Raw genomic sequence first — 22,833 nt, forward strand, 5'->3', positions numbered from 1 at the left:
GCTGAAGTAACCAGCTAGATACTGTTTCACACTTTAATCCCAATGACCCAGAAGAAAATCCTGCACAAATTTTAGGTCAATGGTGAGAATCACACTGACTTAAAAGAAGGCAGAGATTTTGCTGGAGAATACATGCTCTTTTATGACAATACAACCTACGTATTTGTGGAAAAAGACATAGTTGGAAAAGAAGCAGAGTCCTAAATTATATCATGAGGAAAATACCTGTTCTTGCTTATATTCATGCAATGTCTCTTCTACAGTATCAGTCAACAGAAGGAAAATATGCTCTGATTTGTAGCAAAACAATTTAGAAAGTGGATTCTAAATGTGATCCATGCAATCCTGCAAATGTTATTAAGAAAGCTGAGTGGCATTTTGAAGCTTCTCATGCTCTGTTACATGCTCAGTTTCTTCAATTTACCATGGTACAGAACAAGAATGGAAGAAAAACCCAACTGGTTTTCAGTGTTTTGCTTTTTTTCAGTAAAAGCATACGAGAAAGTGAAGAAATCAATTCTAGCCAAGCTTAAGAATCACAGTACTGAAGGACTCATTATCACCTAAAACCTTCACACGTACAATTCATTTGTCCATGAGCATAGAGAGATCTTTCCAGGCTGTTCCAGTGTCTACAAGGCTTTAAATTCAATCAATTTTTATTAAAATCTATTAAAAAAAAGTCTCCTCACATTTAGAGTTCCTAAATTTCACTTTCAAATTATCACAGAAATGATGAAAAGTATTTGAGAAGGATCCTTTTTGAGGCAATATGGATTAAGCTGTTGCATGAACAGCGCACACTGGACCTTTTTTTTGTCTCCTTGCAAAGCAAGATGGAAGGTAACACTTTATCAGCCTCTAAATATCAGTCTCCTTTCCCTGCCTCTTTCTATAAACATCTTTATCTTACACAAATATTAAACTTAAATGAGTCCACCTTTTATTTGTTTACGTGCAATGATTCAACAAAAAACTCTTTAATCAGAACTGTGCATTCAAATGGACAGCTGAAATCTCTGTTTCTAAAGAATGACTAATTTAATATTAGTGGGTTTTTTGCCTTTCCAAAAGCTGTAGGCACACTGCAGCAGTTCATTTTTAGATCTAGAGTCTCAATTTTGGTGTTTCATTACTTATTCTTTCCCAGTCAACTGAGGCCTTTGTTGAATTTTCTCAAAGCTTTTCAAGCTCTGGTCACCCCTGACTACTGTTAGTGACTACTGATGGCAAAGGCTGAATCCACAGTAAAGGCATCTGGGTTGGCTGGACATCAGGTAGGCATCAATGAAACACTGTCTTTAACACAGTAATTCCAAAAAGCTCTGCAGTTCTCAAGTGACTGATATACATAGCTTCCTTTATGGGTCTCAGCACCTCTCTAAAGCTCATCCACAGAGGAGCTGCTACCCATCTGGGCTTTAAGAAAATCAGTATTAGTTCTCTACTCCTGTCTTCCCTGTAGTTGATGTTCTCATTTATGCCAAAATAACAGTCATTTTCCTTTTTCATGTTTGCTGGCATTGCTTCCATTTCTTCATTTCGTCCTACACTTCATTGCTGTTAGTTGTCCTTTTATCCTCTCTTCTAACTAAAAATTGTCTCAAGCCAAAACCACAGACACATATGTGAGCAACTTCAAACCAGTCCTGGGGTCCCCAAAGTCTTAATCCAAATCCAGTTTTTGCAGCTTGAGCCATCTCTAATTCCTAATTGCTCCTGTCATCTCTTTCTCACAGCCCTGGCTGTAAGCCACAATGTTTTATGCTGCATTCTGTGCTTGGAAGTAAAATTACAATGCCCTCTCTCTCTTCAGTCTTAAAACCATATTTATTTTCTAAACGCTTCCTTCCACCAACTTTTTTGCTGAAAATTTTGTATATGAGCTGTTGTCAGCATTTTGGCTATAAAGCACACTAGCACTCACGGCATGTACAAAAAGCCACAAGCAGCATGCTGCCTTGTGGTCACTCCCCAAAGAGAGGACACCTACATTTTTGTATATGGTCCAAGGACTTGGATTTGCAAAGCATTTTTCCTAATTAGTATTTCTTGTAAATTAAATAAACAGTCTCAGCATAGGAATTAAAAACCTGTGTGAGAATCCAAACCACAAAGCTATAAAGACCTATAACTCATGATGTTCTCTTTTTAGTGTTCTGAGATTGCAAACAGCCCCAGCATCAGAAACACAGAGCAGCCACCGAAACCCAGAATAGCCAAGTGTTTTGGGCTCCCTGCTAGGAGGTGGGAAAACAGTTTTTTTATGAGCCTCAAGAAAGACAGAAAACTGAAATAATTTCTTTTAGTATTCTGGCCATCAAGATGGTGATTTAACAGTAGCATCAGCAATAAATTCCCTCAGTGGGTTATAAAGGAAAGCGTTGAGCACCACTGCATCTTACATAGAGGGCAATGTCATATGCCTGTGAGGAAAACCCTTTGAAAATATCTGCTGGATTAAGCTTTCATGACCCCTACTTTTAAACTTTTTTCTCAAAGAGATTGCCTTACTAATTTCAAAAGAGATACACTATTCTGGAGGGAAAATAGAGTTTTACGTGTGAAATTTCCACTGATTTTAATGTAGTTTCTAACTGAAGGAAATAATTTCTAGTTCCTTCAGTGAACTTTTGCCTAGAAATGAGACAAAAGGCTTTCATCACAATATGAAAATCATTACACTGTGTTTTGGTGTTGTTTTTAATTTCATGTTGATCTTCACCTTTTCTTCAGGACTCTGCTATGACTTGGTAAACAAAGGTGATAATCCAGTAGTTTTCAGATCTCCCACCCAACTATTTTATAAGGCTGAGGCCAGACTGTAGATACTGGAAGCTGCATGAGGCATAAGCTTACGTGACCAACAAAGCCAGATGTGAATCCTCAGAACACTGACACATCAGCTCAGGAAATGCCAAAGGATAAAGGTTTATAAAAGTTGCATTTGTGAAACAGTCAGCTGTAACTTAGGAATATTTTTTTTTTCATAATAGTAACAGGGGAAAAGAACAGTTCTAGTATGCTACACATGATTCATACGTTATCTAATAATTGGAGAAGTGTAGGAAGCACAGTTTAGTTTAAGAAAACAAACCACAAACCAAAACAAAACCCAAACCAACACAGGCCAAAAATCCAAAGCAGCAGCTCCTTACTTAATGGAGCAACTAAAAAATTGAAAGATGATTCAGTTGCACAGCTAAGCAATGTGTTCACAAAGAAGATAGTCTGAGCTCTCCCCTTTATCAAAGATTATCAGTAAGCCTAGATACAAAGACTAATTAGTCCTGTAGTTCACAGGTAAGATGTTCAAATGGGTATGACTTAATGGGTCCCTCACCCAAAATAAGCAGCGATCCTGCCAAGTTTCTTCTGTCTCTGGAGAACCTGATAAGACATTGCCCAAAGTATCAAAATAACTTTGCCTTTTTTACAGTGACATATTTTTGATAATTTAACTACCTTATACTGGAATTACAATGACATGAGATAGAGCAAGTTAAATTACTCTACATCAGGTGGTACAGAATATTCTTACTCAAACCTTGGATTTCAAAAATTGACAAATTTATTAGACCAGACTGAATCTCCAAGACATTAGAACTGGCCTAAGCTGTGAAGAGCCAAGGAGAGAAAATTCTGAATTATTAGTGATTCAGGCAGAAAACATGGCATAATTTGTTGATAAGAATTCTAAGCGAAGGTGGAGAATCCCTCTTTAGGCAGCAAGAGCTCACAAATAAAGTTTCACATCAGAGCTATTACCTCTTCCCCACCACCCATCCCAATATTTAAAGCAAGTCTCAGTAAAACTGGTTCTGCCATGTGCCTTAGCCCCAGTATTACCATGAAAGTATAGAAAAATTGCTTTGCTCAAGTTTTTAAGGAATGACCAAGACTTCTGCCTTCCTTGTTGTCCCTTTACTTCTCATTTAAGACATCTAATTATCAGTAAAATAGAGCTTTCAGAGCTGTCAGCAAAGTTCAGATGATCTGAGCTTTGTAGACATAACAACATAACATGCTGTAGTAAGCTCTAAAATGCTGAACAAGAGCATCTCAAAGGGAGCATCCAACAACTGTACTCTGTAATGTCACTTTGATTCAATTGCTTGGCTCTAAAGTGTGGTTAACAAATGCCACCATCTTGTAACTGATGAATGAAAATAAGTTCATTGCCTGTGGACTGCTTTGATATGGAGTGCTGAATATCACAGAGAGATCCATATGGAAATTAATAATTCTGTCTTCAGCACAAGAGTGAATAATGTGCAGGACCCAAAGTCTAGAACTGCAAAGCAGTAAAGAGCTGTTAGCAGAGGACACTGAGGAGGGATTGTGAGTGTGCACCATATGATATTTGATACTCTCAAATGATAACACAAATGTCCAGCATGGCCAAACTGATACTGTACATGAGATCCTCATGATTTTGTTGCCTCACTTTTTTAGTTCTTGATTTTCATACATTTTAATGCAATTTACAGTACATAAGACATATACATATTCCAGTGGTAAGTAACACACAACTCTTCTTTCCTGTCCAGATTGAATATAAAGTGTTTATAGGAGACCCTCTTTGAAAGCTGTGTTTTAAAAGCCAGTGAAGGGCAATGAATGAACTAGTGGTGGTCCTACGCTGCTTGAAATATCTGTGTCCAGATTTTGGAAAGGAAAAGGAAGTAATAAATTTTGCTTGAACTCACCACACGTTTTAATTGCACAGAACTCCCAGGGGGTGTTAGGGTCAAGAGTGTAGCACCATGGTCTCAGCTTGCCATCGGGATTGCGGCAGTAATTATCATCAAAGCCCTTGTCAGGATATCTGCAAACCACAACGAGAAACGCGTCAGGGAAGTCTTCCTGGCAACACTGCACTGCCTTCTGCAAGGTACTTAAAGGACACATTTCAGCAGAGGCAAACAAGAACTGGTTCCTATTAACCCTGGGTCTGATCCTGTAGGATGGATGCAAATATGCTCCTAATGCTGTTAAAAAGTTAATAACATATAAACACTTTCCAAATCTGCAGCAGAGTCAGACATCCACTGAAGGGACTCCCTGCTGGGCTAATGCACAGGGTACCGGATAGGCTAACTCCACTAATTGCCAAACTCTTGCTCTTGTGTCTGTCAACCCATGACCAGACACTTAAGCCACTCATTTCTTTTTAAAACAGACCAATTAGATGTGGATTATCTAAATACTGCCTGCCATGCTGGACTCATTAAGAAAACAGGTTTTCAGTGCAACAGCCCTGGGTTCAAACTGGAAGATATTTTGAGCAGCTTTGCTATTAATGATAACTCCATTTTTGTAACAGAGCTTATTTTTGGTCATGCCCTCATTTCAAGCATTGGGAGAAAGAAGGAGAAAAATAAGTAAATAACTTCCGTCTCACTTTATCTCATGAAGACTGGATAATATGGTGCTATATTTAAATGTTTCCACATTCCTACAGCATCACTGACTATCAGACAGATATGCAAGATATGGAGGGCTTTTTGTATAAATACATGATACTAACAGCTGTAAACTTGAAGGAGATAAATGCACAGGTTGGGTTTTTTTCTCTAGAGAATACAAATTGTCTTGGCCTTCCAGTTTTATTGAAATGTGTTTGCAAAAGAAACAAAAAGTAGATTTGCCTCTGAGGAAAACCTGAAAAGTATGTAAGAGAGCAATAAAGTTAACTACTTGGGAACCTGAATTCATTTACAACTGCAAGCAGATGTGCTTCACACAAGGAGATGAAAATATGATTTACAAGTGTATGTTTTCGCTAGGATGCTTTTCCTGTCAAATGATGACGTGCTAATTTTGACTCATTTGCAGCTTGATCTCCATTTCTTAGGAAAAGTCAGGTTCCTTCAACTATACAAGGAACAAGGATAAGATTTAAGTAGAATTCAAAAAACATAAAGAAAACAAAAATGACAACAAAACCACCATGGAGAAACCTCACCAAACTGGTAATTCATTTGTAGTCAAGAACATGGTAATTTCATATTTAGCAGCAGTACCCTGTTTTCTGCTAGGTGTAAAACAAACTGTAAAGAACAAGTTGTGTCCAAGGATTTCCCAAAAAAATAGTTAATGGCCTAATAATACAGAGGAGAATGACATGGGTTTGGCCTCCCAGTAGAGGCAGTGATGAGCCTCGATGCTGGTGGAACACGTTCCATGTAAAATAAAGTGGAAAGTGCATGTTACCACCCAAGCACCAAGGTGAGTCCAGGAATGGCAAAGTATCTGCAGTCACAACTCACAAAAAGCATTCGAAACAGCCCTTGATGCAAAGAATCCATGTTCTAGAATACAAATGTCTGTCTTTGCACTGAATGCTCCATCCTTCCTAATATTATATGGCCTATTCCTACAGTATATCAAACAAAGGTTATTTACTAATTAAAACTTAGGTAGAGATGTTCTTCCAGGATCAAGCTTTGAGTGTCTTCATGGGATGGTGTAGTGCCTGTGAGCTATATCTTTTTATTGACTAGATCTACTTGTCCATTTCTAGAGCAAAACTAGACTTCCCAGTCAATGGTTCTTCCCCCAATATTAAGGGAGGCTTCTATCTTCCTTCATACCCAGCAAGCAACAATTGCTATAAAAAAGGCCAACTAATGCCTTTAAGAAACAAATATTAGCAATAAGATAAATAACAGGGCTTCAAACTGTTCCTCACAATTCAACAGTGAGTCTATGCAGGATTCCCTGAGAGCTGTCTCTTTGCTGTACACACTCCTCCTTCCCCAGTACATTTGAGCACAGACCCTTCATAAACCTAAGAGTCTGAACTCTCTATATTTCTGGTTTTTTCCCCTTAAAACAGCAGCAGCTGTACTTCACTGCCAGAACTGAAATGAAGTATCAAGACACATATCTGGTGTCAAAATCAGGACTTTATCTCAGTTTCTAGGGAAAAGGGAGGAGAGTATTAGCCAAAGAGATAAAATTTATTCTTTTTAAAGACACAGATGCTGATGTCCAGCTCTCCTTGAAATAAAATGAAACTTAGTATCTAAAGATTTTCACCAATATTTCTTCTCCCCTTTTGCTGTTGTTTGTTTTGTTGGTTTTTTGTTTGTTTTTGTTTGGTTTTTGGGTTTGTTTTGTTTTGTTTAATTTTTAAAGACATGTAGGACTGGAAACTTAATTTTTTCTAAAGTAAATTTTCATACAAGAGATAGAAATTATTAGTACCAGGGTACTAATAAAGTGATGTCTGCATTATTCACCTCCTATGATACACTTCAACCACACTTTCCTCCACGTTGTAGATATTTTCACAGGATGTTTGAGTTTGAGCAGAAAAGGACAAAAAAGTTTTCTCCCTTATGACGCTCTATGCCCAAGACATTATCCTCAGTGGTCTTCCTTCCATCCTGAGACATAACTGCCCGAGAGGAGAACACAAGAGAAGTGGAGTTTCAGAATATAATTCTGCATCCACTAATAGCTGGAAATGGGCCATGCAGGAGCTGTATGGCAGAATTCCTTCTGCTTGCTTCAAACACATCTAAGCAGACAGTAAACATCTCCAGTAACTGACCTCTTAGGGGAGTAAATGTGGAACAATTCCTTGAGGCGACAGAAAAGAGAGTTGTATTTACCCTGAGTCAAAAGCACTGTCCAACAGCATGCAGACTGGTGCATTTCAAAAGATTACCATCTTTACTCATTTTCTTCATCATTGCAACTGATGAAGCCATAAATGAAAATAGATTTAAATCTGTCCAGATAATCCTTCCTGGTTTACAGGTTATTTACATTACACCTGGATGATATACTCTAAGTGTCTCTAGAGACTGGTATGTTTTAATGGGTCATTCGTTCCAGACCTTTTCTCTTATTTTCAACTTATACAACTATTAAAAAAAAAACCCAAAAACCCAGCAACCCAAAACCTTCAGCATTTTAAAAATGTGGTATAATTAAAGTATAATTGCTGCTACTTTTAGTGACCATTCACAGAGCTAATTAACATCAGTGTATCAGAAATATGCTGGAGTACATTACTATTCTGAAAGCCCACTCGAGTCAGTTCAATCTGGACAGCTTGCTTTTTGATTAAAAAAAAAAACAAAAGCACTTTATTACTGTCTGAAAACTTTCAAGAAGAAGGAATTATTTCAAAGAGAAAGACGATTGTTCGTAAGACTGTGGTTAGTCTGAAAAGTCATTTTGCAAAACAATCAGAAATTAATGGAAAAAAAGAAATTTCCTCCTGACAGTAAAATTATTATTGTTTGTACCCATGAGTTCTATAAATGTTTCACTCCAAAGGAACAAAACTGTTTCTGTGACTTATTCTAGATTACACCGTAAGTGCATGGCAGAACTCAGAAACAGATTATCTTCAGTCCCACTCTGCTAATACAAAATATTTATTGTGGCAGAACAATGGGATAGACTGCTATTATTCATGAAACAGATCATCCAAGCCAAGGGAAAAAAGAGATTATACCACATAAGCTCCAAAACTCCAGATCCTCAATGTTTTGCTGAATAATCAGGCTTTCTAAAATCTACTAGTACCCATATCTCTTAGAACAAAAAGAATGCTTTATTTGGTGAAACACTTTAACATTTAAAAAGATACTTTCAGCGGAAGGTCTTAATTATTCTCATTTTGTTGATTCTTGAAGTCTTTATCTGGCAGTTTAAGTTTATTCAAAACAATATATAAATGGAGTTAATCCAAAATCCAGAATAAAACTAAAATGAAACTGTAGTCCAGTTTGAGATGAACAGAGACCCCCTCCTGTGTGGCCTAACCCCTTCCCAGCCTCTCCCTCCCACAATACTTTCAGAAGTGCGTATTATAGATGACCCTTTGTAGTTGGATGAATTTGGCCCTGTAGGACAAACGCTAACAGGGATGAAATTTGTCTTGCTATTTCTGACTCAGCTTTTGGCACTGTGAATCAGTGCCTAAATTAAAAAAAGAAAAAAAAAAGGAAAACAAGTCTAATAAAGAAATCCATGATCATAAAATGCTAAACAGAATGATTAAATCCTTTCCCAGGGTGAATAAACAGATGTAATGGTCAAACAGTTCAGTCACACAAATTGGATACTTAAATGTGATTATTATGGAAGGTCACCTACAGCTTTAAAGCTGTTCTATATTGCAAAAAAGGAGGATATTGTTACTTGACAATATTGGAAGTTTATATTCATCAATTGTGTTAAGAGATCTAACAACAATTTATTACTTTAAATCATTATTTACTATGTGATTAAGGAATATAAGCTGACTGCAGCTGCATACCAATGCATACAGAAATATTCAGAAGTTATTTATTTACTTTCAATGAACTAGGGAGGAATTTTTGATCAATTAAAGCATTAGCAGCATTAGTACATTAGCCAGGCACGGGACATAACCAGAACTGCACAAAACAGCCTCCACTCTCCATCCTGCATCTCCATTGTTTCAGTAGCCAGCCTACACCAGGGGCCGGGAGCCCAAGCATCTAAAACTGGTGAACTCCATAAATTTCAGTGGAGCTAACGCTAGTTTTACTCAGCTGGTTCCAGAATGTGCGTAATTTTCAAATTATGACCACATGGTTTTGCTTGGGGGTAGGAGAGGTTACCTCTCTGGACGAAATTTGTGCTTGTGTGGTCTCTGAAGATCCCAGCGCTGACACTCCTTGCCTGTCTCAGTGTGATCCATTGGCCCCCTATAACTCTCTCCATTGCAGGTCATGCATTCAACTACGAACAAAAAAATGGACACTAGTCATTTATTACACTAATGCTTATACCATTAAAAAAAAAAAAAGAAAAAAAACCCCACCAAATTAAAACCAAACCAAACCCCTCCCCCCCCCCAAAAAAAAAAAAGAAAAACCCACAAAGAATTAAAACCAAAACCAAAACCAAAGAAATAAAGAAATTAACATTAAAAAAACCCAGTGTGTCCTTGCTCTTATATAATGATATCAACCTAAAGAGGTACTAAAAAATTATATCTTTCTGTTGGGTTGATATGTGTAATGGCCTTTGGAATATAATTTTGTCTGTTAATGCTAATCCAGATGCTTAAATATTCTATCACTTTATAGGACACTTCCAGTTTCAAAGCAGGTAGAGGGGCATTCATATTCCTATCAATATTTTACTATCCTTACTTACGGTTAGTAAGAGAGAGAGAGACACATAGCTAAGGAAGAAGTATTTTTTAAAGGTGATATTACCTAATTAGTACCATTTATTTTTCTAAATCACTCTAAGCCACAGTATAATTGCAGTACAAGTTTAAGTGCAGAATATTGGCGAAATCCCAATTTCAGTGCAGTAAAGTATGCCTCTTTATATAACCAGCACTTCCAGCTATGTATGATAATGTATCTTTTTGATGATAATGGTTTTTGGCAGCTTAAACTAAGATACGTTTTCAGTTTGGGAAAGTGGATAGGGTGCATGGAGAAAGAGTGGTCAAAAGTTACCAAAGGAATTCGAAAGCATTGTTGAACAAAATTTGGAATGAAAGGTCTGAAAATATAAAAAAAGAATCACCAGAATTTACTGTAGACAAACTTCTCAAGTACTCCCAAATTACAGTAATTGTAAGGAAGGATCATTTAGAAAATGCTATTTTAGGGAATTACAGTTATCACAAACCATCATGTCAAATATCCCATTTGCAGTTCATATAAATTTATCTTTAGATGATAGATTTTAACAAATTCTCAAGCTCTGTGTAAATTATTCTATTCCTCCTTCTCTTCCTCTCTCCCATCCAGTCTCCCTCCCTCCCTCCCTCCCTCTCTTCTTCCTTTCCTAAGGACAGCATAGCTATTGCATGTGACACTTTAGCAGGAAAATTAAAGGCATCCTATCTTGAAGATTTAAATAGGTTGATTGACTGGAACTGAATTGGCTGATTAGCAAGATATAAGAGCTTAATTTGGAGGTAAACAGAACTTAAAAGTCAACAAACGCAATGGTGCATATAAAGTGTCTTTCAAATTCTGTGACTTGAAAGTCAAATGGGGTTGGATTTGGTAAGAGTTATACTTATTTACAGTATTTATTCAAAAAGCAAAATGCATGCTTATCTTAAGCTTTCATCTTGTAATCCAGTATCTATATTTTCATCAAAAAGAAGACGAAAAGCTGATTTTACCATGGAATGGCGCTAGATGATTTTATCACATAGCAATAATGAAATTGCAATGGATTCACTATAGACTAGACCAGCAAAAAGGATCCCATTTGGGTGATCAGCACAACTTCATCGTTCAAGCTCCTCCATAACCTGAAAAAAGCTGCTGAGCCTGAAACCTTCCAAGCATACTGGAATGTCACAAGATCTTCTCTTCCTCTAACAACTTCTTTTCTCGCTATATGAGTTACACTCACTGAGAAATCACCTATTCTTTCTCTAAAGGCCACGAGCAAGTGATTGCTGGGAGTTCTGTGCGGCTGCTGCCAGCTGAGCAGAGGCAGCTTTCTGCAGGAGCTGCGCTGGGTTACCTTCTGAGCAGAGGGGGATGTCACAGACTTCGTGGCGCGTCTCTGGGCTGGTGGTGAAGCACCACGGGCCTCCCTCTTCCCCCCGCGGGTTCCGGCAGTAGTTTTCCCTCAGGTCTTTTCCCCGATAGCTCGAAGGCAAAAAGCTAGTTTTAAAATGACAATCATTACAGTATAAGAGCATGCAAAGGTTGGGGTTAATCATACTATTTTTACAAACAGTTAGAAACAATCACATTTCTGCTTCCTTCTCCCTCCACCCTGTCTAAGCAAACGCACACACCCAAATATCTGTCCGTACACAAATACACATCTTCAGTTGGGATTACTCAACCTAAATGGCCTAAATCTGGGACAATTTGTCTAGCCCATAGCGTGCTCAAGAGAGTTTTACACCCATTCCTCAGCTGTCCAGAGACAACTATCTAGGGCAGAGCCAGAGGCAGTCACACACTCCCTGCCAGCCCGCACTGTGTTCTCCTTCAGGAGCTCTGGGTGCATAGGGGTTGATTGGGTCTGTAGCCAGGTGAGGGCTGTCTGTCCTGTGCATGCTGGCACATACAACAGGTCCAGCTGGGCTCCGAGCTCACCTACAATGTGAAACCTACAAGCAGAGAAACCTCTTTGCATCCCTGGTCAGGCAGCAGCAAGAACTGATCAGCAGCAGCATGCAAGTGTGACCAAGTCTGTGCTGCACCTCACTGAGAGGCTTTCACTGCCTGAAACCAGGGACTGCTTTGTATTTCAGCACAAGAGATTTCCCCAGATGCCATTTTAGCTGTTCTTAGCTAAAAAATGCTCATGTTCATTTAGCATGTTTCTTCATGCTCTGCCACAAGTCACCTTAGGGTCTGCTACTTACAGACCCACTCATCATTGCATTGTGTGTGTTCAGACATTTAACAAAACCTCAGCTGACTTAACAAGTCCATGATCCAGGCGTTTCCTTCTCAGCTATCTGTAAAAGTATGTGCTTATATCTAGAGAAACCATGCCATACACAGTGACACACACACACACACTTTACATAACAGAGATATATAAATATTTACACATAAAAATAATGCTAGCTTATTTACTCCACAAAATAAGGAACAGCTAACCCATAGTAAGGAACCCAACCCCAGAGCTGGTCTGTTCAATGCCACCTCAACAGCTCATGACCACATTCAGGCTGCACATTGCAGTCAAATCCAGTGGCATTTCTCTACCAGTTACATCGCAACAATACTAAACAGCAGCTAAATCTCTGGAGTTAGAAAGCACCTAAAAATCAGAGATCTGTCTCATGAAGGTTTTTTTTGTTAGTTGAAATGCTGGGCTAATTGCATAGGTGATCACATAAAAGTCGTAACTGAACTTAATAAATTTATTTAATTTTTGAGATTGATAAGTTTGTTCCATTTTTTAATCGGTATTTAAGCTTTGATGGAAATACAAATAATGGACCTTTTATTCTAAAAGTATCTAATATTTTATTTTAAGTGCTTTAAGAGAGAGAAACAAGAAGAAAATTTTGGCATGACATTTTATTCAAGTTTTATTCCCATTAATGAAATACTTGAAATAACTGAAGTGAAAAATATCTCTTTTAATTACATGGTGGTTCTAGTCAATGCAGTATGGAAACATGACATAAAGATGCTTTTTTATTTTTGGTGCTTGAATAGATTAATTTTTATGTCATTCCTGATGCCTGTAAAAGTGATGCTTCTTTTTTTTCCTCTGTAGTCTTATAATGAAAGTATCTTAAACTTTTTTAATTAAAGACTCTCAGGTGAACATTTTTGATGAGACATTCACATGGGCATATGGGTTAAAGTGGCATGTCAGTGCCTATTAGAATATTCTATTTAACTTTTCTGCTCATTAGAAAATATAGGGAAAAGGCATCTCAAATTACATCAGACATACTGTAAGAGCATTAAAAAAAAGAAAAAGTCTAAATGATTAGCACTAGGGATGCAAGATGGGTCAGATAAATAAATGGCTTCAACAGGTACTGAAGCAAAGTTCTTGAGAGAGGAAAAGATGAGTTGCAGTAAAGATCTACCCAGAAATGGAAGAAAGGGCCACTCCTAACACTGATGATTTAGTTCATCTCCATTAGGTAAGGAAAGAAAGAAAAAAAGCCAAAAACTGAAGCCAGTAAGAGTAATGGTAAAAACAGATTCAACCACACAAAAGCCATGGAAACTAGCCAAGAGTCTACAAAGCATGGGTCTGCTCTTTGACCATTTCTCTTTTAGACCACTTTACATTGGACTTTTTAATTTAAAACTCTCTAAGAGTCCTAAAATCTGTACTAGGTTGGAGATGACAATAATAGAAAGAAGAGTTTTGCTGGGAATCTGTGTTCTGATGGAATACAAATAAAAATATGACTTGCTAGATTGAAGCAAAAGTTTAAAGTTTCAAGATGTTTCAATTCTTCCTAGAAATATAATTCAAAATCATTAAAATACATTTCTCCTTTAAATATGAAAAAGGGATTTATTTTCCAAGGCACTTTGTGATAACCAGCTGTTGAGAAAAACCAACCTACAAGGCTAAGCCTTTTGTACTAATAAGTTCCAAACACACCACTACTGTCTGCTTCTTCCCACCTCCCTCATGTCTCTGATGATGAAATCATATTTTCTGATGTTGAAAAACAAAATTAGCATGCAGCCACCTCATTTATCCGGTGACCTTTTAAAAATTAAACCCATTGCACAAGGCAGGAGAACAGTCACTCTCATAAAATTCATCATAGAAGAGTGGCTGTCCAAATGCATTGGATAAAACTGGGTGTGTGATAAAACTGTGTGTATGCTGTGTATTAAAATGCAACTTAGTGGTAATATGTGCTATCCAGACACTTTCTCTAATTATAGAAAGTCACATGTACATTATGTAGAATAAATGCTTATTTTTGCTTAGGTTATAATGATTGAGAATTCTGTCACTTCTGAAAGATGAAGATATCGAATTCAAGGTATTGAGTCTCAAGAAGTCGTTGCTGTGGGATCTGGTGGTATTTATGGCATGCTCCCAGTTAAGAACAGAACAGTCCCAAACTGAAGAGCAGACACTGCCATCTATACTGTAAGAGCCAAGTCCAGTAAGTCTAAGCCTGAGGCTCAGCTTTGTAACACATCATAAGAAGACAGAATTCAACTATCCTTTGTCTTTTTATGTTGTTCCAAGATATCCTCTTGCACACTGGATAGATTTGGTCAGGACAGGACTGAGCAGTGCACAGCCCAGTTCCTCACCAGTGATCTCCAGTTTGGCTCCTCCTAAACAAATTGCTGACCCTGGGAGTCTGGAGCAAAAGGCAGCAATGTGGATAGCAAGCTTATGGGTGAAAGGACATTCTGGTTTTGCCTCTTAAAGTTTTACTTAAAGCCAGTACAAAAGTGTCTAAAGAGTACTGGTTAAAGATAGACCAGTACTTTGTAGTCCTTTAACTGGTTTCTGGGAACATTTGTTGTGGATGAATCTGTTTTTACCATTACTCTTCCTGGCTTCAGGTTTTGGCTTTCTTCTCTTTTTCCTTAGCCAATAGGGTTCAACTAGATTTACTCTCAAGGTGTAAGTTTGGCCTCAGCTTCTCACTGAACCAGATCCTACTCTGAAAAGATAAGTCCTGTGCATGCTCCCTCAGCGTTTAGCTTGTATAATCTGAAGGGAAGGATTTGAAAAGCCTCTTCAGTCCTTTCCATGGATTTGTTGCCTGGCCTAAGTGCTCCACAGAGTAACATATTTCATAAATAACAGAGAATTGACAGTAACTATGCAAAATATACTAACAATATTATACACTAAGCAAATAGGTAGTCTACTATCCCCTGCTTCCTAATATTGTGGTTTTCAAAATTGCTTATTCCTTAGGAGTTGATTAGAAAACAGTGATGAACTTCCAGGCCCTGGGCTGAAATAATGCAGATGTTTTGTTTCTGCCAGTAGCTAAGAGATCAAAAGGATATAAACAGCTAAGAAAAAAACAAACAAACAAACAAACAAACAAACAAACAAAAAAAAAACACAGGAAAGAAAGAGATACAGACACACAGGCTGGCATTAGGAGAGAACTTTTTGGAGAAAGTCCAAGATAGGGATTTTCTGGGATCTGGAGAATGGCATCTCTTGGAGAAAGGCAAGAATATACCTAAGAGATTTTGTTTTCTAATGTTAGTTTTCCCATAAATTCTTATGCTTTATGGAAGCTGTCTGGGCACTATTCCCATTGTCTCTGCTCCTGAACTCTTACCTGTGCTCATGGGGGATCATTGAATTCCAGGCCTGACACTGGATACCACTTTTGGTAACAGATATTGTTCCTTTATAGTCTGCTCCTTTTCCAATGATACAATTTCTGACATAATCTATTGAAATAAAAGAGAAGAAAATGAGGGATTTGTTTTATGTGTGAAAAATTAAAGCTCATCTTCTGCTTTTACATAAAATAATATAATTATTACCATTTACCTACTTAAATCTTCAAAATACTGTTTATTTGTTGACATACATGCCTATGGGGTTTTTTTTCCCAAATATTGATCACTATCTGACTCCCAAAAAATCCTGGAAATGTTTCCAATGTATCTGATTGAAAAAAACTCCATGTCTGAGGACTTATGTATCTTACTCATTAACAAGGTACATAAGAGCAATATTAAGTAATAAATGGTAACTCATACAAGCTCATAGTGAGCTGCTCAGTAGTAAACTGAAGTACAAAATTGAAACTAGTATGTATGACAGTAGGTGAATATGTAGATTGGAAAACTGACCACCAGCATATATGTAGACAAATTTGCATGACAGCAAACTCGGGATATGTGTAAATAAAACTGTAGGATGCAGCTTTCAAGCATGAAAGCACCCATGCTCAGGATGTTCCTACAGCCAAAAAATCACTGACTGACCCCAGGGTTTTTTTTTCCCCTCCCTAGCTGGGAAAACAAAATCAGTAAATAAATCAGTTACCCTTCTTTTCATACAGATCAAACGCATGGTCTTGCTTCTTTCTCACACCATTTGTCAAGCTGTTGAAGGATAACCAATGGCACCGTTTTGTAACTCTGTCATAAGCAAAGGCCCTGCAAAGAAAATCTGGATGAGAAAAAAATCTCTGTGTGGTTTATAATAATGACACATGGCCTGCCAAGGAGCATGCAATGACATCAGATTTATTTTTACTGGGAAAGTCAGAGAAACAGTCCAAATTACTATTTAAACCCACAACTGTGCTGACAAGAGCAAAGAAACAAAGAAATTAAATTGATGTGGTCATTACATTAAATACCAGTTTGGTTGTTCACACTAATCTAAGAGTTCCCTTGTCATTAAAGATCTTTATTTTAAAACTTAGATAAATGTGACTGAGACAGCATTTGTGTCCTCAGTTATGCTGCTCCCTGGGAGAGAAAAAAAGAAAAGAACTGTGAAGACTCAAACATCATCTTTGCTGTCCTTACAATATGCCTCTGAAATAGTTAAGTATCTCACACTGATGGATTGAGGAAAATTCAAGCACAAGGAATCTGTTTCTTGCCTAGAACAACAGAGACTGTTTAAAAACAAGATTATTTTTATTTATATTTTATTAATAAAATAAACTGTGGTAGTGTACCTAGAATTTTTCCTTGCTCGCTTTTGTTTTCCTTTTGGTTTTTTTCTCTTATTTTAAACTGCCTTCTAGGAGTGAGTACAATGTGCGCTGAATTGACTAGGTATGGGGGAGGGCAAGAAAGACAAACAAAACCACAGAGTAAAAACACTTTATTTCAATACTTGAAATTAAAAATGCAGATTGTTTTCTCCTAAAACAGTTTTGAAAGGATAGTCTTTAACTAGAGGTAAAATATTTTAAAGGGTTTTAAAACCACAGTTGACCGCCTTGGAGGGGGCAACTTTTTTCCTTAATTTTTCATTTGAACCAAATAAAAAATAACTGACATTATTTCCTCTAGTCTACCATAAAATCTACAGTTTTGTCACTCATCCTGTACCTTCTGAGATATTTTATTCTGATCTGAGAAGGCATTTTAACACTACTTGATAATATCCAAGAGTCACACAGATTTCTTACACTTCATCCATACTTTGGCTATGCCATATTCTTCAGCACTGCATCCTTCAACAAAAAGTTCCTTGATCTTCATTTAATTCACCATACAAGTTTCTGTGTGAGATCTTGCTGGCTTCAGTTAAAAATGCTACAAGATCCTATCCAATCTCCCCAGTCTTCTGTCTTTCAAACATCTTCTTCATTATCGTTTCCATCACCAAACAGATTTTTCATCCAACTGCTCTCTCTACTCTGTTGACTCCAAATGTTTCCAACCTGTTAACCTTCATCCCTCTGCCCTTGTGCAGCCTTCTGTTCTCTTCTGGCTGATTCTCAAATTTGAGCATATCCAAGTGCCTCTAACTCCATCACTCACAAAAATATCCTTGACCTTTCCTGCCTTTCCAATTACATTCTCATTTCTGCTCCTCCCTCCTAAAGTGGGAATGCAGAATGCACTGTTTACAAACTATTCTTCCAGTTTTTGCCTTTCAGTTGCCTTTTGGTTTCTTTCCAGTTTGGCTTCAACCAGTTCTGCACATAAAAGTTTGCAACAATCTTTCTTGGACCCAAATCTGGAGGGTTTTTATACCTCCAAAGTCAACATATTTGAGCAAATTCTTGGACTTTCTTCTACTGATACTGCCGATCACAACAATTTTTTTTTTTGTTTCTCTTTGTAATGAGGTAGTCTGTAGATTTTCTTGCAGGTGCTGAAATTCTGTTGTCTATACTGAAATCCCTTCCTGGGTAAATACAGACACTCCAAGCAGATAACAAAGGATAAGACAGTAACAATTTTGCAGCCAAGGAACAGACACACCTGCAAAAGTCACCTGTATAGTAAATAAGAGAGTAACTGTAGTGACTTTTTTCATCCATAGGGTTTGTTTTGGGAAAAACCCCAAGGATGACTGTAGGAAAACAGAGGGAGTTTCACTGCTAAGGGTGGTGAAACAAAGAAATAGAACAGTTCAGCAGCAGCAGCAGCTTGAAGAAACTGATAGGGAAGACAGAAAAAGAGGCTCAGAGATTTGTGGAGTCAAAAACACAGTGCAAGTGAATCTCAGTTCTTTGATGGAGGATTTTAGGAATAATGTTATGAAAAAGAAACAAGTCTAGATAAGGATCTTGTAACTCAGCTGGAAATGAACAAAATCTGTGCAAGCATGACAGCAAAGGGAAAAGAGGAGGTATCTGTTCTCAAAAGTTACATATATCAGCTTCAACAAAAAGCGTTAGAGTTAAAACCATCAAGGATTAATGATTAGACAATAAAATACTCAAAATTTACTTGCATATGACACAGAAACTTATAATGAAGAAACAGAAAGTTGTCTTAATTTCCCCCCTCCTCCAGAAAATAACGAGTACCTGAACTTTAAAAGTGCCTGAAATCTGCTACTTTTACCACTTTCTGGCAAAAAAGAAACTTAACATTGTTCCTGCTTGTGTACCTCACAGTGCACAGGCACAGATGTTGTTGCTCCCAGTACTACTGTCACAATTATGTTACAAAGCAATTCCATTTTTAATTCTTACATAAAGCTTACATACAGAAAATAAAACATCAGTGCTGTGACCCAAGTGATGGAGAACTGCTGCGTGGATATGGAGTACAAGAATCAAGCCATGAAAATGTCAATAAACATAGGAAATTTCAAGTCTCATATTTCAAGCATTTAAAATGTCATTTTGTGTTACTTATTTTAGAATGCTCCCACAGCAGGCAGGAAGCTAATTGGTTTTCATTTCAGTTGGCAACAAATTTCACCTTGTAATAACCATGCACTGGTATGAAGTTAAAGACTGGGATCCTAGGAATAAAGGGGAAACATTAGTAAACACTGGATCCTTTAAAAGGGAACACATGCAAAATGTGTGTTTACAGTAGCATCAAAGAACAGTTCACACTACGAAAAGATCCATATGGGGCCAAAAGGGAAACCACAAGAATGTTCTGAAATCCCTCTAAAGAAAACCCCATGCACTCTGTGCATAATGGTAGCACAGGCAAGACTTCATCACCTACATCTCTTCTGCTAAAGCAGGTTTTTAGCACCTTCCCAGCTAAAAGCCCACCAGGGAAAGCAGGAATTCAGACAGTAAGTCATCAGGATCTGCAATTCTCCTCCAGATTCAGTGTAATGTAATTGCATGACAGATTGCCATTCTGTTACCTGTGAACAGGGCTTTTCCAAGCTGTGTTTTCAAAGTCCCTCATGTCTCCTTTATGTTGTTGCATTGATTTATAAGGGAGAAATTTCCCCCTAAGATATCCATCAGAACTTTGTAAAAAAAAAAAAAAGCTACAAAACATGAAAACATTTTAAAAATTCTGAGAGACTCTAAATTAATTTTATTATAAAAGAGACTAGACATATACATTAACTTGCTCTTTATTTTCAGAACACAAAACATAACATCTGGAGCAACTACAAGTGGCTTGAGACAGTTTTCCTAAACTCATGCTAGAATATAAAATTGTTGTTTTCTTGGAGTTATTCAGGATTTGTTTTATACTGTGATACTTAATTTGGCAATACTTCTTGCTGCTGCTCATCAGTACTCAAGGATGTCTTGCTGTATTGAATACAACCTGATCCTTTTGGCAATGACATCAGTGGAAGCCCTGTCAATAAGGAAAGGTGTGGCTTGCACCAGGTGAAAAGTATTAGCGCCTGGAAAATATTTTCTATCTAAAAAAGTTATCTCTGCTCATTATTTATACATATAAACAGAGTACAGAATTATCCAAACAAGATCTTGCAATGGAATTAAAGGTTTACTGGAGAATTTAATCACAGTTGAGAACCTTCTCTGCCAAGGAAGAATATCTGTTGTCACATTTCATCCAGCTTCCATTTGTACCAGTTGTCAAAACTGTTTTATGTTTCAAGTTCAGGCTCACATTTAGCCCAGTACTCACCAGTACAGAAGTCATCCACTCTCTCCAAGATCTTCTGCAATGCCTTTCATTGATTGCTAAAGGTCTAGACTAAGAGAGGCCAGGAGGATCATGTAAGTCTAATACATCAGAAAAATGATGGTGATTTGTTCCAAAAAATAGTAGAGAGTGTGTACAAGACAGACAAGTGATCAGCTGCATGATGTGTTTCTAAGAGACAGCAGATGCTGGAGGATAGCTATCCACAGCCCAGTTTTGATTCCATTGTATCAGATTCACAGTACTTGCCAGTGAACTTCAGCAGGGCATGTATCTGTGCTCCATGTGTGAGGGTCTCATTGATTTCAGCAGGAGTAATGTGCAAAGAATGAAGGCAAAATATGGTCTGAAGTGGTGCTGAAACACTGCAGCTGTCATGTGTGACAATAACCATTTTGTAAGAGACATAAAAATCTCAGAATGTTCACCTAATGCTACATTGCAGCCCAAGTCATCAGCATCTTAACATGAGCACATTTCAGCTGTGTTATGGAAAAGATTACAGATTGGACAAGCTAAGAAGACAGACAACTCAGATAAAGCCTCAGAAAAGACTGACACTCTCTGGACAGGTAGAGCAAGGTCACTGAAATCAAAAATCACAATCTTTAGGTTGTTCTCGGTACAACCTACCATTGATGACAATTACAGAGAGACCTTTGATCAAGGGCTGTTATTCCTGTTTCCTTGGGGAAAAAAACAAACAAAAGACATACATAACTTACTTGCAAGTGAAGGAAAGGCCCTTGTTCCTGCTGCATCTCTTTGCACATTGCTCTGTAGTATTTAACAACTTCGTTTTTATTTCCAGTGTTTTGTTTACTTTAATGAGCATCAACTCTCCTGTTTTTTTGAAGTCATGAAGAGGATTTCTCTTTTTGCCTTTGCCCTCTAAAAAAAGAAATGAAGAACAAGAAGAAAAAAACCACAACAAAATAAAATATTCTTAAGAAGAATGCTGAGATTAAGAATGGCATTAGATACGGATAACATTTCCTAGGAATTATAACATCTTCAGAACCTAAAGCATAGAGAATCTCACAAAAATAGGGTATTAAGCATATACTGCAGAAGAATTGATTATTTTAGACAATGACTTCCATTTTTAAAACCAAAATATTTGGAAGTATAGCAAACCCAGTTTCAAATAAAGACTTGTATAATGCTGTAAAACCGTAAAAAGAAAAGTTCTCATCCTTTTTTTTTTCTCATCCTTAATTTTTTTTAGAATCTGCAAAATATGCCCAATAATTATCTGAGATCTTGTAAATATTTCCATGAAAAGCTCAAGTGAAAAAGAACATCACTAGCTGAATGCAAAAAGCAGTTCTTAAAACAATACACTTATCACAAATTGTGGAAAAAAAATGGATTCTGGAAGTGACACAAAGTAATCATCTCACTGCTCCAGTGAAGGCTCAGTGTGAGTGTTGTGTCCAGTCTAAGTGTGACTGAACTAGAATTGTAGCTCACAGAAAAGATTATAAGGTTAAACAGAGGCCATAGCATGGAAACAGTCTGCAGTGTTGCAAAGATTCCTGCAAAAATGAACACAATGATCTTGTTTCCATGTCTCCATTGAAACGCCCAGAGGAAGAGGTATCAAATGGAGGGAGGAAGATTGGCTAAAGATGTTTGGCTAAAGTGCAAGTGGAAAGGTCTTTGATATCTGCAAGAATATTCTAGAATTTTCCCAATATTTATTTATATTTTTGCTTTGCATTCCATGAAAACCAGTCTACCAGTGAAGTCTATTCCATTGTCTCTGAAGACAGATGAGCACATCTGGAGAGTAACTGTCCCTATTCTGTCAGATGAGCAACATAGAGAGAATAAATTGCCCTGTGGATCTATTTCTCCTATTTCACTCAGTGATCCCAGATGATCTTTTTGGATTAGACGGCTTATCCACGTAAGGTTAGGTGAATAAATTCCTCCTTAGTTTACAGAGTACATAATAGTATTTTCCATAACTTCTTTCCATGTAACTGTATTCACAGCTGTCCTTTCATTTTTCTCTACAGACTCTGCAACAATAATAGAACACAAATGCTCAGGTTCAATTTATTAAATTTTGCCAGAGGTTTCCAATAGGTAAAACCTCAGCCTAGTGCTCTGAATAGATCCTCATGCATGTGCAGAATGCACTTAGGCCAGTAAAGTTTTGCTTGGTGCACTCTGCAGAAGCTCAGAATAACTGTAAATTGCAATAGCTGAGACTCTGGAGGAGTTACTGCCAGCTCCATGTACTGGAAACCCAAAGAGAGCTTAGGAGTGTTCCCTTTGCAGAACTTCCATCCTGATCACTGAGTTCACATTTTCACTGGATTCAGCT

At 37.4% G+C, this 22,833-nt stretch overlaps 1 protein-coding gene across 2 annotated transcripts in view; it reads right to left on the reverse strand.

The window, feature by feature from the left end:
* The window catches only part of HGF (hepatocyte growth factor), a 55,807-nt gene that overhangs the window by 22,475 nt on the left and 10,499 nt on the right, over positions 1-22,833 (reverse strand). The window contains exons 2-7 of one of the 2 annotated variants that reach the window (XM_030960893.1): positions 21,224-21,389; positions 16,468-16,580; positions 15,749-15,863; positions 11,497-11,624; positions 9,612-9,732; positions 4,710-4,828 (exon numbers count right to left, since the gene is read on the reverse strand). In XM_030960893.1, the coding sequence (XP_030816753.1) occupies positions 4,710-4,828; positions 9,612-9,732; positions 11,497-11,624; positions 15,749-15,863; positions 16,468-16,580; positions 21,224-21,389 (762 nt within the window). Of the gene's footprint in view, positions 1-4,709; positions 4,829-9,611; positions 9,733-11,496; positions 11,640-15,748; positions 15,864-16,467; positions 16,581-21,223; positions 21,390-22,833 lie in introns of both variants that reach the window. The other variant, XM_030960892.1, reaches the window with a different exon arrangement.

The sequence above is a fragment of the Camarhynchus parvulus genome, chromosome 1A, assembly GCF_901933205.1.
Source record: "Camarhynchus parvulus chromosome 1A, STF_HiC, whole genome shotgun sequence".
NCBI lineage: Eukaryota > Metazoa > Chordata > Aves > Passeriformes > Thraupidae > Camarhynchus > Camarhynchus parvulus.